General features: G+C 28.6%; 2 protein-coding genes across 4 annotated transcripts; one reads left to right on the top strand and one right to left on the bottom strand.

Moving 5' to 3' along the window:
• The first annotated feature begins 1,037 nt into the window (after positions 1 to 1,037).
• LOC101492440 (ras-related protein RABH1e) lies at positions 1,038 to 6,103 on the top strand. Its single transcript, XM_004502363.4, has 6 exons — positions 1,038 to 1,329; positions 2,276 to 2,346; positions 2,497 to 2,585; positions 4,544 to 4,655; positions 5,298 to 5,388; positions 5,513 to 6,103. Exons 1-6 carry the CDS (start codon positions 1,213 to 1,215, stop codon positions 5,654 to 5,656), a joined length of 624 nt encoding a protein of 207 aa, XP_004502420.1. The 5' UTR covers positions 1,038 to 1,212; the 3' UTR covers positions 5,657 to 6,103.
• LOC101492773 (uncharacterized) lies at positions 5,948 to 10,987 on the bottom strand. Of its 3 annotated transcripts, none has more exons than XM_012716410.3 (8): positions 10,658 to 10,953; positions 10,017 to 10,104; positions 9,825 to 9,880; positions 9,026 to 9,310; positions 8,772 to 8,850; positions 8,004 to 8,112; positions 6,773 to 6,853; positions 5,948 to 6,180 (listed from the first exon to the last, which is right to left on the bottom strand). In XM_012716410.3, the coding sequence occupies exons 1-7, from the start codon at positions 10,685 to 10,687 to the stop codon at positions 6,775 to 6,777; spliced, it is 726 nt and encodes a 241-aa protein (XP_012571864.1). In that variant the 5' UTR covers positions 10,688 to 10,953; the 3' UTR covers positions 5,948 to 6,180; positions 6,773 to 6,774. The 3 variants fall into 3 exon arrangements, with proteins under 3 accessions (XP_012571864.1, XP_004502421.1, XP_004502422.1); XM_004502364.4 differs by having other exon boundaries at positions 5,948 to 6,174; XM_004502365.4 differs by lacking the exon at positions 5,948 to 6,180 and having other exon boundaries at positions 6,598 to 6,853; positions 10,658 to 10,987.
• Between the last annotated feature and the right edge of the window lie 6,667 nt (positions 10,988 to 17,654).

Raw genomic sequence — 17,654 nt, 5'->3', positions numbered from 1 at the left:
TTATAAAATTCAAGTTATAAAAAACTCACTGTGAACCGTCCATTCTTTCGGTTGAATCTCTTTTTACAATTGAATAGCTTCTTAAATAGTCATGTTCGTCACGAGCAGAAATATAACATTTGTCCGTGCAAAAAAAAAAAGTTATTTCTTGAAATGATATTCCTTTATTTTTTTATCTTTGATGTTGTTTCCCTATCAATAAATGTGGTGTGACAAATGACATGACATGCCCACCTGAGATGTGGGCATAGAATACCGCATCATTATCCAGGGTGAATGCCAAGTGGAAAAACGACTAATGAATATAAACATTTATATGGAACAAAAGCAATTTTTTTATAAATTATACGGACAAAAAGTATAAAACAAGAAAAATATTTTATTTCAAATTTTAACATCAATTAATATATACACAAGTGGATTATCACCTTAAAATAATGAAGTTTGTGTTTATCTTGTTTTATTCTCTTTTTATAGTAGAGATTGTCTTTTAAGTTGCTTTTGTATTTTTATTTTCCATTTTTCACAAATGTCATCTCACTTTTAATACTTGTGGGTATACTTTTTCTCATACTTCGTTAATAATGTAATCACCCATTTCACAATATAGATTAAAAAAATTAAAGGACTGATCGTATACCATTCTGTTATGCAATATTTGAGACGCGTGGTCAATATCTAGGTGTAGTTTTGGGATACTCTGTTGTTCTACAGTCTGGGGGTAATCACTTCAAAAATTTAACAAAAGGAAAAGAATAGTGAGTTTAGTCACAAATATAAACAAAATTGATGTTTATATAATCAAGAAAAATAACTTTCATTCTACATAGTTCCAACTATTTTCTTGAAGCAACAGTACCAATAAAAGAAAGAGTCCTTGAGGGGGCGGGTTAAGGTTTCTGTGAGGATATAAGAGTAAATTGAAAGAAAGAAGGGGTGAAATTGGTCATAGAAAAGTCGAGCGCGGTAGACTAGTAATCGTGGTTGGCGCTTCGGGGTGCCCGTATATATATATATATTCATTTCACATTCAAATCGCAACAGGTGGCGATCATCGTCAACTGCATTTTCTCCCTCTTTTCGTTTTCGCTCTAACTGTTTCTCTCGAATTTTGAGAGATTCAGATCCAGATCCAGATCTGAGCCAAATCCGGGTTACTCACGTCACGTTCCCAAACAACAAAGAAAAAAAAAACCTAAAAAAGAAACAAAAATGGCAACCGTTTCACCTCTCGCCAAATACAAACTCGTTTTCTTAGGTGATCAATCGGTTGGCAAGACCAGCATCATCACTCGTTTCATGTATGACAAATTCGATACTACCTATCAGGTGATTCCGTCGTTCTTTTCTTTTTTTAATTTATTGTTATTGGAAGATTTCGTTGATCGATTCTCCTCTTCATTTTTCAATTTCAATATTACGGATTCCGTTGCTATCAATCTTGACCGTTTTGTTTTGTTTTTTTTTTCCATTTAGATCTTGTATTTCATCTTATCATAAATCAGATAATGTGTTTCAACTATACAGTACATAATATTTGTATGATTTTATGAGGATCAACATGAGCATTGAGATAGAGTTGAAGAGTACTGTAGCCGTTTTGATCATGTAGTTTTGCCAATTATGTGATTGTTTTGTTGTTCATTAAGAACAAAGATGGAAAGATCGCGTTATGGATTGCTTATTTGTTATTATCTGTTGCGTTTAGGAAACAAGCATAATTATCTTTGCTATGATTTCATATGTAAACACGTGATTATGACTTGATTACGATTTAGGAGGATAAGAGAATATTTATTCTTCAATGTACTCTGGGAGTATTAGCGGGAATATATCTAAATTTAAGGTGTAATAATTTATAATTTATATTGATTTTGATATAATGCAAAATTGTTTGGATTAAGAAGTAAACTAGTTGCTTGTAAATTCCTTCTCATTTTACTCATGCATTGATCATATCTTCAGGTTTAAGTTAGTGAAGTGCTAAAATGGGAAGAAGAGCTTGTATTAGTGGTGATGATTGTGAAATTATTTTCAAGGTTTAAATATTATAATATTTTTTGTAAAATGATCAAATGTAGTTTTATGGGAATCATATTTATGAAATATCTGGCATTTTGTATATGCTTCTTGTTTATGTTACCAATTTATCTTCAAGGTTACTTAAAATGGAAATACTTCTTTGTCATGTTATTTAGTCTCAACTTTTGCATTTTCTTTTCTCCCTTTCCTGCTGCTAGGTTCTTGACAAATTTCATGATCATCTAACTTTCAGGCCACTATTGGTATTGATTTTTTGTCAAAAACAATGTACCTTGAAGATCGAACAGTTCGATTGCAGCTTTGGTAGGCGGTATTCCTCTTCAAGTCATATAATATTGTCCATCTATTTATATATTCTAAAAGTTATAGTAGATTTCACATTTTGGCGTAGACACTATTATACCTATACCCATGTTTTGCATATTTTGAGTGTAGTCTATTTCAACTCCACAGGGATACCGCAGGACAAGAAAGATTTAGAAGTCTGATTCCTAGCTATATCCGAGATTCTTCGGTCGCAGTTATTGTATATGATGTAGCCAGTAAGTATTAATTTTGCTCTTTTTAAGGAAAAATATAGCGCAGGTTTTTTCCAATGTCTATAGATTTTCTTGTGACATAATTATTCCAAATTAGTTGCTAATGTTAAAGATTTTGTAGCATGTGAATGCATTCTTTCGTAAGGGAAGTGGATACAGCAGTTAATTCATGAGTGTAATATTCATTTTTGTAATATGGAAGGTAGACACTCACAGGTAGATCAATAAAAATAGTTGAAAGTAGAAACCATGATTATGAGAAGGATAACTTTTATGTACTTGTCAGAAACTAGACGAGTAAAAGAGAAGGCTAAAGAACTAGGCACGTTGGAATTCAAGATTTGAAACATGGGATAAATAAGATCTAGAATAGGGCAGAACATATAAGATAATTTATATGAAAGATAGTGGCATAGCTCTATAGTTTAGAGTGGAATGAGAAACTTCTTATGTTATGAATGCATATGCACCACAAGTAAGGTTAGAAGCGCAATACAAGGTGAAACTCTAGAAGGATTTACAAGAGTTCAATCTATAACTTGTACATTAAGAGTTTCCTAAAAAATAATCTAAATGGTCATTAGAATAGGACATCTAGAAGGTGTGAGAGTTTTTATTGGGGCATGACATATGAGAATTAAACAGGATTTTAGATTTTGTTATGATCGTGGATTTTTTCATAAACACTTATTTCAGTAAAACAAGAACATGAACTGCAGAGTCATATCATAAGAGGGTTTGACCATCCAACATAGGGTCTTAGTTATGGATATTCAAGTAGAGAGAAAAACAAATAAGAATAGTCAACTTAACATATCCAAAGTGAGAATGCAGAAAATCTCTTTATAACTATTGGTGTGCTCCAAGAGTCAACTTTGAGCGCTTATATTTTTATGTTGATTCTGGATATGCTTACCAATGGCATTGTCCTAATTGGAGTCTCAAGATGAAAGTAATGGGAAGTTAGTGAAACAGGGTCAGTACTGGAAAGTGGAAGCACAAAAATAAGTTTTTGAAATACAAGTTTTGCGAGAGACATGAGTCTAGCTTAGAAGTGAAAATTGGAGAAAATAAAATACTGTCTGTCTCATATTAAAAGTACTTTTGCTCGTTCTTAAAAAAAATACTTTGGCTCGTAAAATATGATTGGGATTTTTGTAGTTTTTGTATAAGTTACTTAATGTGTATCTTATAATGTGAATAAGAATAGTATCTCCTATATTTGTTGCATTTAACCTATATTAAAATCGTCTTTGTTGGGTAGTTGAGAGTTGAGACACAATTTTCATCGTTGTATGCCTCTTTTCTCTCTTGCAGCAGCTCCATCATACAAAACGACAGGAAGATATGCGATGTTAACTATAGGATCCAAGTAGGGTGGATGAAATAGAGGAATAATTCGAGTTCGATCCATGTGATATAAAGTACCGCTTAAGTTAAAGGAAGATTTTACAGCATAGCTATAAACTTGCAAATACAATGTTGTTTAGCACTGAATATTGAGTTGTGCGGAGAAGACTTTAAAGCTCTGTCTGGTTAACAAAATGAAGTAGTCCAACAGAGGTAGAGGGGAATTAAGAAAAATTATAGGCCAAACTAATAAGAGACTTAGAGATAAACAACCTATCTTAACACATACACATGACAGGAAATTATAATGTCATCTGATCTAGGTGTTCTCATGCTAGTAGAAGCTGGCTTTGCTGTTATTGTTGTTGTGGTATATAAATACTAAATACATTCTTTAAGATTGATGTTTGTCTGACTGTTATGGTCTTATTTATCAAAAAAGCCTTGAAATGTCAGCTCAGTAGTCCCTACCTCTCTATGTGTGTTTTCTCTTGTACACTCTTCATGTTCTGCAACTATTGCAGAATTGGATGTTCTTAGTTTATTTAGCGTCTATGAACCATAATTCAAACTGTGATCATTAAATTTCTTACTAAGCTATTCTGATGCAGACCGGCAATCATTTCTTAACACTAACAGGTGGGTTGAGGAAGTACGCACAGAACGAGGCAGCGATGTTGTTATCGTTTTGGTTGGAAACAAAACTGATCTTGTTGAAAAAAGGTAAGCAGGGAGTCTACCAGTCTGGACAACGAGTGTTTTTTCTCAAAAGTAACATATCAACTGGTTTGCTATCTTGACATTTTTTTCTTCAAACACTGGTTGTTTTGTACGTTATTCACGGTTTTTATCAACTGATATGCATACTATGTTTGCAACCATTCTTGTTTGGTTTTCGAAATTTTTGGCAAAAAAGCATTTGACATTTGTTAGTTTATGTTCTGTTTGGATGGCGATGATGATGGTAGGATGAAGTCTCTCCTTTTATAGTCTTACAACAGATTTGGTTAAATAATAATTTCGATAAAAGTGTTTGATTGTGATTATTTTGCAAATAAACTGATTATACAACACATACCAAAGTTGTCCTACCTTGAAGTTGTTATTTCAATTTTCAAAAGGCATATTTAAAAGGTAAATTTGTAGGTACATGATAAAATTTCATTATTGCGATTTAACTAGTGATATCACTATCTGAATTTTTGTTAAAGAATAATGTTGGTTAATACAGAAAGAAATTCATTATTTTTGTAGGGTAGTTGATTGTAAGGAAATTATAATACTCTACTTTTTCTCTCACTTTCTTCTTATACTTAATGACAATGTTTTTTGTACACTTACAATTCCATTGTGATGCTTAAATAGGCAAGTCTCTATAGAGGAAGGAGATGCCAAGTCGCGTGAGAGCGGTATCATGTTTATAGAAACCAGTGCAAAAGCAGGATTTAATATCAAGGTGAAATTTGATTATTTCTCCAAGTCAACCGATATTTTGTTGGTCCTGCCTTTGAATTCTAAAGTCTATCTTCTAAACATAGATCAATCTGAGAATATTTAATCAAGTGAATTAAATATTGCAGCCTTTATTTCGCAAGATTGCTGCAGCTTTGCCCGGGATGGAAACTCTTTCTTCAACAAAACAAGAAGACATGGTTGATGTAAATTTAAAATCCACCACGAATTCATCCCAGACAGAGCAGCAAGGTGGAGGTTGCTCATGCTAAAAAAGTGCTATTCATAACAAGGCCAATATGAGTCAGTTCACTTGGCACAAATTATTGGTTTGGCTACTAAAATGGAAAGATGCACGTAAGCCAAACGTGCTTTTGTACCAATGCTCTTCAGTTTAGTTTGGTAGGGGTTAGCATTGCAGTAATGGTTTTGATGTAAGATATAAAAAAATATTTTGAAAATTATTTAATTTTCTTATACAGTTAGTCCCTTTATGTAAGAATGCAGATAATAAACTGATCTACAAATTGTTTACCAGTTGACAACTTATGGAGGAGGCATCGTTAGTTTCTGAAGTATCGGATGTTTAGATAAAGCTTCAAACGGGAGCTTTTAAATACTAAACGATATACAATTTTGATATAATGCTTAATTGCAGAAACAGTGCCTGTACTGACATTTTATACAATTTTATTAGACGGAATGTTGGTTTTACATCATGATGAGTTCCGTGGTTTCATCTCACGAGCTTTCCATAGTCGCATCTGATCACACCCACCGTTATTCCTTCCTGCACCTTGATTCCAATAAGAGGTCTTTTTGGGTACGTTTCCATATAATGATAAAATTATGCGCATTTGAAAATATCATTAAGTGTAATAATGATAAAATGAACTTTAATGACTAAAAGACCTTACTAATAGAGTAGTTAGTAAAATAATTAAATTCAATTTTGATAAAAGAAACAAATGTTTTGTTAGAAAAATGACGAGAGCGATAGTAGTGCACTGTAAGTGTAAAATGTTTTACATTGACAAGCAACATGAGCCATTGACTTCATAATTTTTAATAAATTGAAGTTATAATTATAAAATAAAATCATTCGATCAATGGTAACCATTTACTGTCAATGTAAAATTAATCTACACTGACAATACAGTATCCTTTTTCTCAAATAATATAAAACAACAAATCAAAAGTAACATGATTAATATGAGACAAAGTAAAGGATGGAGGGAGTTTTAGGATAAACGTAATGTACATTTTTGTGCACTTCAACATCAGAAGGAGCACTATCACAATTACAATTAAAATGACATGTTTAAGCTAAACAACCATAGAAACTTAGAAGTGTACACTTATTAAGCAGGAGGCAGAGAAGATTGGACCTTTACATAAGAACAAACCCATCAGCCCTTTGCCTGACCCTCAGTGTCAGATATATCAATACCAATGTTCCCAAACTTGACCTGCAAGGTAATTGATTCATTTAGTGAATTGGTCAAATCTAGAAAAAAGAACAAATGCCTGTCTTTCAACAAAATTTTGATAAAAAAATTCTCAAAACATAGACGCTAACTAGAAAAACATAGAAACAGTTGGTAAGTTTTATTTATGAAGAGTCATAACATAAGGCCTCCTGTTGAAGCTCAGAGCAATTCACATACAAATTGAACAGCCCTAAGCAGGGAAGTCAATTATGCACCTTTTCTTTTATAATTTTCTAAGATGTATCCTGTCCTTGAACAACTAACTGTGCAATATTTCCCACTGCATGGAATCCACTCTTAGAATTTGTTAAGAGTGTTATACAGTTAATGCTTTTTCCATTGATTTGGGCGTTGATAATAGCAATATGTATTTGACAAACAGTTAATTGGAAAACTTTCACCTAAAATGAAACATTGTTAACTTTCTGGAAGTTGCATCTCTCGTAAACTCCATATTTTACAAGATATGCAACGCATAACAACAATTCACCCTCTACATTATGAATTGCAAGTTTCAAAATCATATGTATAAATTCACAACACCAACCATTTATCGAGCTTTCTGTTTAAAATAAAATTACACAAACATAAGAAAAAAGTTTGACATATTAGGACTTCTATTTGCTTATTGAACACTTCAGTTGGTTACTATATTATGAATATAAAGTATAATATAAGAACCTATATGCTATTAAAAAAAATTGTTATAATCATGAAAATTAATACTAGTTATAGTAGAATGTTAGATGTAGATGAAATGCTTTACTAAGAAAAGATGGAATATTCACAAAATAACAGCCAATGTTTTGGTATTAAAGGACAACTTTATTGCATGACCTTAATCATTATGCATTAAACTATCATTGAATTGATCTATCATATCATATAGTTGTACATTTTTTATTGATGTTTGTAAAAAGCAGCATAATTTGTTTTCTTACAAAATTTATTCTAATAAAAATACTTTCATTTGGGCGAAGCACACATGTTAAGTTAATCTGACCCTTTAGATTAAATAGTAATAGTAAAATCAGATAGACAAATAACTAACACTTAGATAAAATGTATATGGTCATGTGGATAGCCATGATTTTATGTCAAGCTTTACTATTCTTTCTGCTGAACTTACAATACTGAAAACAGAAGAGCAACTTTTCTGGAATCAAATGAGGTAGAGCGCTTATATCTTCTCCATTTGTTACTTGGCAAATCATGTAGCTTTTCAGTGACTGGTTTATCTGTTAATTTATAAAATGAGAAAATTAAAACTGTATCTAAATCCCAAACCTACTGGGTTCCGGCCACAATTATAAGAGTACAAGTCCAAGTAAAAGAAGAGAGCAATTGGTATTTTAGTCATGACAAAATGAATTCTAGATAAAAGATAAAGAAATGTCATAATATAGCATGTCAGGTTATGAAGTCTTGTCAATGTGATTAACCATGGAAAACAAAAAGATTATGGACAATTTGAATTTTGAATGGAAGATCCTTGTCATCAAGTTTCAAATAAACCATTTGTTCATTTCTATTCTTAACTAAGAGTAAATCATAAGCTTTTTCAATTGCACAAGCCAATGCCGGAACAAAAGCCACTTATCTTTTACCGCCCTGCTTTTGAGATGGCAAACAAACCAAAAATCTTATAGTTGATTAACAGACAGAAATGATCCAATTGGCTAAAGACATCCTTTAATTCTTTAAATGACAAAGTAGGAGGTTATCTATTCCTCATTACATAAGCGTATATTTCTTTTGTCAATCCAGCTGTTTGTATTATGTGGGATAATTCCTTCTTCTCTAAGCTATTATGAGAAAATCATTATCTCCCAACTATCTACTTTCTAGTTAGTTCCAGTAAAGAAAACTACATAGGCTTATCTGAATTGAAAAATACCTCTTGGATTGCTGAGGTTCACTAGACTCTGCATAAGTTTTGCCCCTGCTTTTAGACTTGATTCTCTCCACAGTACACTCTGCAATGATGTAAAATATCAGTCCTCATACAAGGACACACACACATGTAAATATAGAGAAATAGACACATATGTGTATATGCAAGTGTAGTACCTTGTCCGCTGTTAACGAAATCTATCATGTACAAGATATCTTAAAAAACAACAGTGAGGAAGATGAGTTTATGAGACTTACTGTTGGTGAGTTCCCAGTTTTATAACTTTCAACTCCCTCTTCGTAGGATTCAGGTGAAACTGAGTTTCCGTTAACATTAGGTATATCAATTATGCACTGGGTATAAACATCTTCTCTCTTCATTTGAAAATCAATGTTGTGTTGGCAATTTATATGACCGTCTAAACACATTGCGCTTTTAGCTGGATTAGGAACCTCTACAGTGCTTAAGAAACTTAGTGAAGAAGCACTGCTTGCATTTTCGCCTTCCTCCGATACCAGTAAAATACTATAAACATCTTGAGCCTGTAAATATGGAAGTGAGCCAGTTTCTGAAAACATATTTTGGGCTATTTCCATAGAATCACTTATGGCACAATTTGGTTCAAGCAGATAAAATAAGAAAGATAGTTCAAATAAAAACCACTGAAAAAACATTTTATATATGTCCCCCCTTTGGTTCTTCTTGACAGATTGAGAAAAAAGAGCTTCAGTGACTCACAATTGAAGACGCCATTTGATCCAAAATAACAAGGTGACTAGCTAACCCAAAAATAAATGGAAATTCAGGTCCTAACGATGTTTTTCCTAATCACGATGAAACATGATTGCATACAAAAAAAATCCATCCTCTCCCATCAATTTTATGGTTCTAGTCATCAGTAACATAAAGTGTTGCAATGCAAAAGTACAAAATATATACCTGACTTTAATACCAATCACTACCATTCAGCCACACACAATATGCAATGCACTAGATTAACAAGTCAAAGAATAAACATAAAGAGTTACATTACATCACTGCATACAAAGAACGGACCTGTGAACCGTGCAATCCTGGAAGTGAAGTTTTTTCAACCAAAATTGGTGGTATATCTGAAGTAATAAAAACCAAAAAAATGACGAAAGAAAACAAAAACAAAGAAATCAGCTCAAAGATCAGTAAATACAAAATTAGTTTCTGCAACTAGCAACATCAAGTGATGTAATTCAATTCAATTAATTAAATTACCTAGAGGAAGCTGTCGATTATGATCATCAACACAATTGATAGGTAAATTTTCATTCCCCTTTAGAAACTCCTGAATTTGATGTTCTTTCTGCAATGAAACAGCAAAGTCAAGATATATTCAATAAGTAAATAAATAAATAAACAAATAAACTGAATCAAATTTAAGAATACATAATACATTAAACAATGTGATTCGTCAATTAATCAAGACTGAAAAGTTAAAACTAGTATAATGAGAACATTCATCTTTCAAGTTTCAACCTAACTTGATCTAAAATAAACCGTCCTCAATCCACGCATCTTATGTAAGATTCTAAACTAATCAACTTGAATTTCAAACTGTAAACAAATCAATGAAAGGCTAGAAAGAAAATCGTGTAGTTTCATTTCCACACACGTGACTCTCGTTCAGATTTTTTTTCCATCAAAACTGAAAAGTATCTCAGCATTCAAAATAAACGACGATTTCTTCACACTCGCAACGCAACTTGTTAACAAGTTGTTAAAAGAAAGAGAAAACAAAATAAGAGTCAAGTTGAGATTCGGATTCGGTTGAAAGTAGTGAAATAAACTCGAAATGAGGTTGAAATTGAAATTGAAATTGAAAGTCAGAGAGTGAGACGAAGAAAGAATGTTGTTACCTGACAAGTTGAATCGACGGCCATTGTCATCGACGAATGGATTCGCACGTGAACGAGTGAACGGTGGTTATTATATATGAATTAATGAAATTATCTATTTATTTAAGGAAAATGAAAAGAGAGTGAAAGAAAGGCGACAGAGATGGCCGCGGCGGGATTTGAACGTTATTACATCGGAGGAGTAGGTGATGAGTGAAGAGGTGGAAGTTTTTTTCTCTCTTTATATTTTGGTTTGTTGATATTACGAGTCTATAGAAAGTGCAGTTACACCTACAGTTGCTTCTGAAAATGACTTCGACTATCACGACAAACCCCTTCGTTTCATCCCGTGACCATAATCACCTTTCCTTTTCAGCTTATATATTATTTTTTTAATTGAATTATTTGTTTTATAGAATATGAAAATAATTTCATTTTGGGAATAAAAAAGGAAGTAATTAAATTAAATTTTTTTTGACAAGTAATAATGAAATTAATATATTAATATCACTCCTCCATTTTTTAGTATCATTTAAAAAAAATTATATAGATTACAAAATTATAAATAGATAACTAAAATAGTATAAAAACTTTATGAAATTATATTTGGTAATTATTATCATAAATAATTAAATAAAGTGTCGATTTAATCTCTAAAAAGACTCTCCATAAATTAATTCCTAAACTAAATGGTCTAAAAATTATTCCCTCATCCATTTATTTAGTCTATTTATGAATTGGTTTGGATGTTCATCAATACAACTATTTTTTTTATTATTTAGTCCATAAACTAGAAAAACACATTAATATATCAAAATGGTAGAAATTGATCAAACTCATTTGGAGAATCAATGAAACCTAAAACTAAAAAGACCAATTTTATGACGATTGAAGTCCTTAACTAAATCAGAAAGACTATCTCCAAATAATTCCACGTTAGAAAAACCATGACTGATCTGCTTATTAGCACAGACACTTTTCCCCGAGAAAAAATAGAAACAAAAGTTAATTGAAGACATTTAAGCAATTAAATGTAAGCAATTTCTCCAACTATTGTAAAGCTTCTAGGGAACCAACAGATAATTATTGAACACAATCATGACCAAGTGAAAGTATAATTAACTTAGGAGTGACCAATGATGCATATGATAATGATTTGAGAGTAAAATTTGAATAGAATAATTAATATTATATTAGAAATACAAACTATCGATAATTAGTTTTTAAATGTAATTTTTAGTTAGCGTAACACTTAATATATAGAAGAAGTAGTAAAAATATCATTATCTTCATATATTTTTCCTGGCAGTAATATCTAAATTAATTATTTAATATTTGTTTATTTATTATTGTTATTATCATCAATATTATTATTTGTCGTACAATGCTTTATTATTTAATTAAAGCGATATGCGACAGCAAAACAAGATAATTTAATATTTTACAAAAAAATTTATTTTAAGAAAACTGTCGGGTAGTTGAAGGCCAAAATTAATATAAGGTGTTTGATAATAAGGTCTTTAAAAATATTTCATGAATCAATTTTTTTTAATTAAAAAAAGATATTCATTTATAGTAAAATATTTATAAATATAATAAAATATATATAAAAAAAATTGAGATGTATTATCAAGGCTATAAGTTTCAAAACAATTGATTAAATTTGATTGAAGTAGATGTATTAATTCAAATTAAAAAAATATAGCATAAGATGAAAAAATAAAATATCACACCAAAATAAACAAATACAGCGTCACACAAAGACAATAAAATTACGAAAATTATCAAAGTAAAAAGTTACTTATTTAAATAAAATATAATATGAAATGAATCACAATAAAAAATATGTACTATTGACAATTGCAAAATTTAGACCTGAGAAATTGAATGCACAATTTTAAATAAATTTTTCTATATATTTTAAATTTTTAATAAATATTTAAAAAGCATTTATTAGCATTTATCTATCAATACATTCGACTCATTTTATATGTTATTTTGATAATTTTATACAAATAAAAGAATATAGTTAATGTTGTACGGAAAAAAAACAAGAATTGTAAGTTACTCTTCAAAAGTACTATTTATTAATAACATTTGAAATATAAATTAAAATAATTAAAAATATATATATAATATTCTTTTTGTACTCGAATTTTTTAGTACTTTAAATATTTCATTTTTTGTCTTAAGATTTTGGTTTTTTTTTTCTTTCAGAAAACCACAATTAATGATATTTCACTTAAACTACAATTATATGACATGTAGTTCTTTGAGTTATTTATTATCGCAGTCTTTTGGACATGTTTCCAGCTATACCATCATAAAAAAATGTTATATATTAAATGTATCTACTAATATTAAAAAAGCATATATTAAATGAGAGTAAAATAACTTTTAAACAATAAATACTTATTATAAGTTGTGATATTTGTTACAAATAAAATTAAAAAATCGTCCAAAAATATCTTATAATAAGGATCGAAAGAGTATGTCTTTCAAAAGGAGTAAAAAATAATAAAGGATGGATATAATAGAAGAAAAAAAATATTAATGTTTCATCAATATTATAAAATGACATACAATTTAAAATAAATATCTTAAACTAAATGATATATAATTTGGAACCGAGGGAGGATTAATACTAGTAAATTTAAAGTATATGTAGACGGATAAATAAATGGAAATTACGAGTGAGGACTTAGGAGACTTGTCTTAGTTGGGCACAAAATAGAAGGGCAAAATCGGTGAATTGGAGAGAAAGTTGGTAGAGTTGCATGCATTGGTGTTTGTTTGTTGTGAAAGGAATGCAATGCATGTGAGGAAGAAGGAAGTATGAACTATGAAATGTGTGAAGGGAAAAGTTGTCTTCGGTGCCACGGACAACGAGACAAAAGTCAGTAAAGAAACAAGAGTCACGGATTTCTAAACTGTTTCTCCATCGCTCTGTGTGTCCGTGGCTTGATTCTCTTCTCTACTAGACTACTACTCACTACTCCCTATTTTTATTATTACACGTCCTATTTGCATATTCTTTACTCTCATTCTCGTGAGAAATGTAATTATTAAAATTATAATTATAATTATATTAAATTATTTATTTTAATTATATTTTTTAATATTACAATGTAAAATATAATAATAATTAAATATCTGTATATATAATAATTATTGAATAATAATATAAAAAAATTGAAATTACATTAAAAACCGTAAATAATATTTATTTTGAAATTTTTTAAAAAAAAATAATACTTATTATAAAACAGACGGAGTAATATTTATCGTGAGAAGATTAATATATAAAATAAAATAATAAATAGTTAAATATATTATCAAATATAAATAAATAATTATATTAAAAATAATAAAATTGTCCGTTTATCTTAATGTGTGCAAAAAAACTTTAAAAAATGATAAGTAAAAAAAGGAAGAGAATGAGTATTATTATAAATAATAAAAAAGAGAAATGTTAAGAAAAGTTTCTTGAGATAATCGTTAAAGAATAAAAAATATAATATCAAAAGTTGTGTATTTAGTTATTTAAAATTTCAACAAGTGATATTTTTTTACATAATTTTTTGTTACTGTTATTTTAAAATTTAGTTCGGTGTAAATTTATATAAAATATTAATTAAAATTATGATTTTTTTTTCTTTTTAGCCTCAAATAGTATTCAATTACCTGCCTTTAATATTTGTAAATTAAATTAAAAGATTTATTAAAGATAATATAATACTGCTTTCGGTCCAAAAAAATGCATTTAAATTATTTATTTCCAATCAAAGTAGGAAAAACAAATAGTTGAAGTCCTAAACTTGAACTACCGCATATATGCTGATTCATTGCCGGTAGCGTTTGTAAACTGATTTGCCGCAATAATAGAGATCCCACTCAATGACTGAAAATTTACAAAATGCTGTTAGGAGTCACATTTCACTATCAAGCTCTTTCTCCACTAATTTAATTAAGACAATTGTCTTACCAGCTGAGTTAGTTAACCAAATTGAAGACTATTTTTATGTAATAAAATAAATCCATATATAAAGTCACATTGTCACAATACGAACTATAAATAAAATTTAAGACTTAATAATCACAATAAAGTAAATCCATAATTGTCTGTTGGACTGTTAGTTTCACTAGATAGAGGAAAATAAATCCATAATAGTCACAATATGAACTATAACTTGAGTAAAATTTATTAAAAAATTGCAGCTGCTTAAGACTATCTGATTATATTGTGTTTTCATTCGGATATAAATCTATCAGCGCCCTGCTCCATTTTTTTTGTTAGTTTAAAGTCATTTTTTATATAAAATCATCCTTTTATTTCGATTTTCTATATCTATAATGTTTTTATATTTAAATCAGCGATTTTTACATATTTTTTTAGTTTTTTATTTTATTTTGTTTTGTGATTTTATCGTTTAAGTGTAACGTTATTTTGTTCATTGTTCGTCGTCTTAGCGCAATATTTTGATTTCTCATATCATTGTGACATTTTAATTGATTTTCCAACTTATATTTCATGTGTTTGTTAAAATATCTAAAAATAATTTATTTAGTCGGTACCGTATTTTGAGTAAGGAGTTAATTGAAGTTATCATCAAATTCAAGACTCTCTCAATCTTCCATTTAACTTGTATTTTGACTTTCGAATTATCACCAAATTCAAAAATAAAATAAATAATTTAAAAGTCAATAAAAAATTATCTGACTAAAACCTTAATAATTTCTCATTAGCTTCTAAATTATTTATTTTATTTTTAACTTTTTTATTGTGTCTCAAAATATAAATAAAAATGTTTCAATCTATGGTCAATTGATTATACTATAATCAAATTAATGAAATTCATATTTCTTATAACAAAAATTATTGTTTGTGTTATGTGTGACAATGGAAAAAAATATCCATCTCGATGAACATCTATGGATAAAATTCGCAATGGATACACGACTGATACTTTAATGAATGTTTAAAGATAAATTAATGGATATTTTAACTATCGTCGATTAGTTAATGAGTATAAATGTAAATATAATAGTATTTGTATTTGTGTGTTTCCGTCAATAAATTAATTAAAAAAATTCTCCTTTTCTTTAACAAAATATAAGAGAAAAAAGTATGTATAGACTAAATATGTTCAAGATGCATGCACTTTTTAACTTATATTTACTTTTTAGTTTATTTATTTTTTATGTTTCAGATTTAAATTCAAAATGTCACTGTTATATAAATTAATTAAAATAGTATTTTTAAAAATATCCAATGTGTGATAGTAGGTAAATGTAATTTTTAAATAAATAGACCAACAACCCCTTTGGTTGGGGCCCAAGGGTTGCCTCCGGATCTAAGAACTACTAAATAATTTGGCCAGATGTATATTGTCCTACAAACTTTTATCCAAAGCAAGAGAAACACTTCCTTGAGGAGAAGCATAAATAGTTAATGTTTGGACACATTAAAAAACATATTATTTAATTATTTTAAAATACATGTCATTTTATTTCTTTTATCTTTTATTTTTCTTTATTTATGTGAATATATCTAAACACTATTTATTTATGTTTGTGTTCGAAAATATATATCTCCCAAATCAAATATAAGAGATCTTGAAACTATAATAATCTTATACACTAATACACACAAAAATATAATAATATAACTATTTCCTTTGATGTTATATAGAGTACCTGGTTATATTTCATTGGAAATGATCATACTCTTAAGCGCCAAGGTATGATGTATATTTATAGAATAAATAATTAATTGTCATTTGAAATAGTAGGAGTTGGACATTTACTTCCTTAAATTTTAAAAATAAATAAATAATACTTTAAAAATAAAAGAGATAATGTATTCCTTCTGTTGAAACTCATTTTTTTTTAATATTTAAATATATTTTTTGTCCTTGCATTTATGTTTCATTTTGATTTTAGTCTCTGTAATTTTTTTATTTACACTCTTGCAAATTATAACAAGTGTTAAAAAGGTTCTTTGTGAATCTTTTTTAGTAAAAAAATTATGACATAGTTTATTTTAGATGAAGTTGCACATGGTGATCATGTAATTGTTGTTGACTAGACAACATTTAATATTTAAAATTAAAATTCATTTTATTAATTCATTCAATCATTTAATAAAAAAACTTAAAATTAATTAATTAGTCAATAAACCAATTTAATAATAAAAACTCAATAATATTCATCTTCAACCCTAAAATTTTTAATAAAAATTCAATAATCTTCACAAACTTTTATGTTTAGATCCTAACCTTAAAAAAAAATTCATCTTCAAACCCTCTCGTTCCCTATACTCTACATTGTCTCCAATTAAAATTTGATGATTGGAAAATAAGATAGTATACAACAATTATCTTTTAACTTATTGGAAAATAAGATAGTATACAACAATTCTCTTTTAACTTTATTTACTTCGGGAATTGTGGCTTACTACCTGCTCACAACAAGCTTATTTTACAAAATTCCTATATTTGTAGCTTAATAAAAATCTCAAATTTACCCCTAAATTGTTTTTTAAGACTAAACTATGAAGTAATAAGCACTTGTAATCAACTTTGCTAAATTCTTGAAGATGAATAAATTTTCAGGGTTTCAATCTAAATATAAGAATTTGCGATTTGAAGATGAAGATTGTTGAATTTTTATTAAAAAATTTGGAGTTAAAAATAAAAATTATCGAATTTTTATTATTAAATTGGTTTATTGATTAATTAATTAATTTTAAGTTTTTTATTAAATGATTAAATGAATTACTAAAATGAATTTTAATTTTAAATATTAAATATTATTTAGTCAACAATAATTACACGATCACCATTTGTCACTTCATCTAAAATTAGCTCTGTCACAATTTTTCACAAAAAAATATTCAAAAATGACATTTTTAAAACTTGTTAGAATTGATAAAGGTATAAATAAATAAAATAATAATAATTACAGGAACTAAAATAAAAATAAAGCATATTTGTAAGGATAAAAAATATATTTAAAC

This window comes from Cicer arietinum, chromosome 5, assembly GCF_000331145.2.
Source record: "Cicer arietinum cultivar CDC Frontier isolate Library 1 chromosome 5, Cicar.CDCFrontier_v2.0, whole genome shotgun sequence".
Taxonomy (NCBI): domain Eukaryota; kingdom Viridiplantae; phylum Streptophyta; class Magnoliopsida; order Fabales; family Fabaceae; genus Cicer; species Cicer arietinum.
Note: the sequence above shows the minus strand (reverse complement) of the source record. Positions and strands in the feature narration are given on the sequence as shown.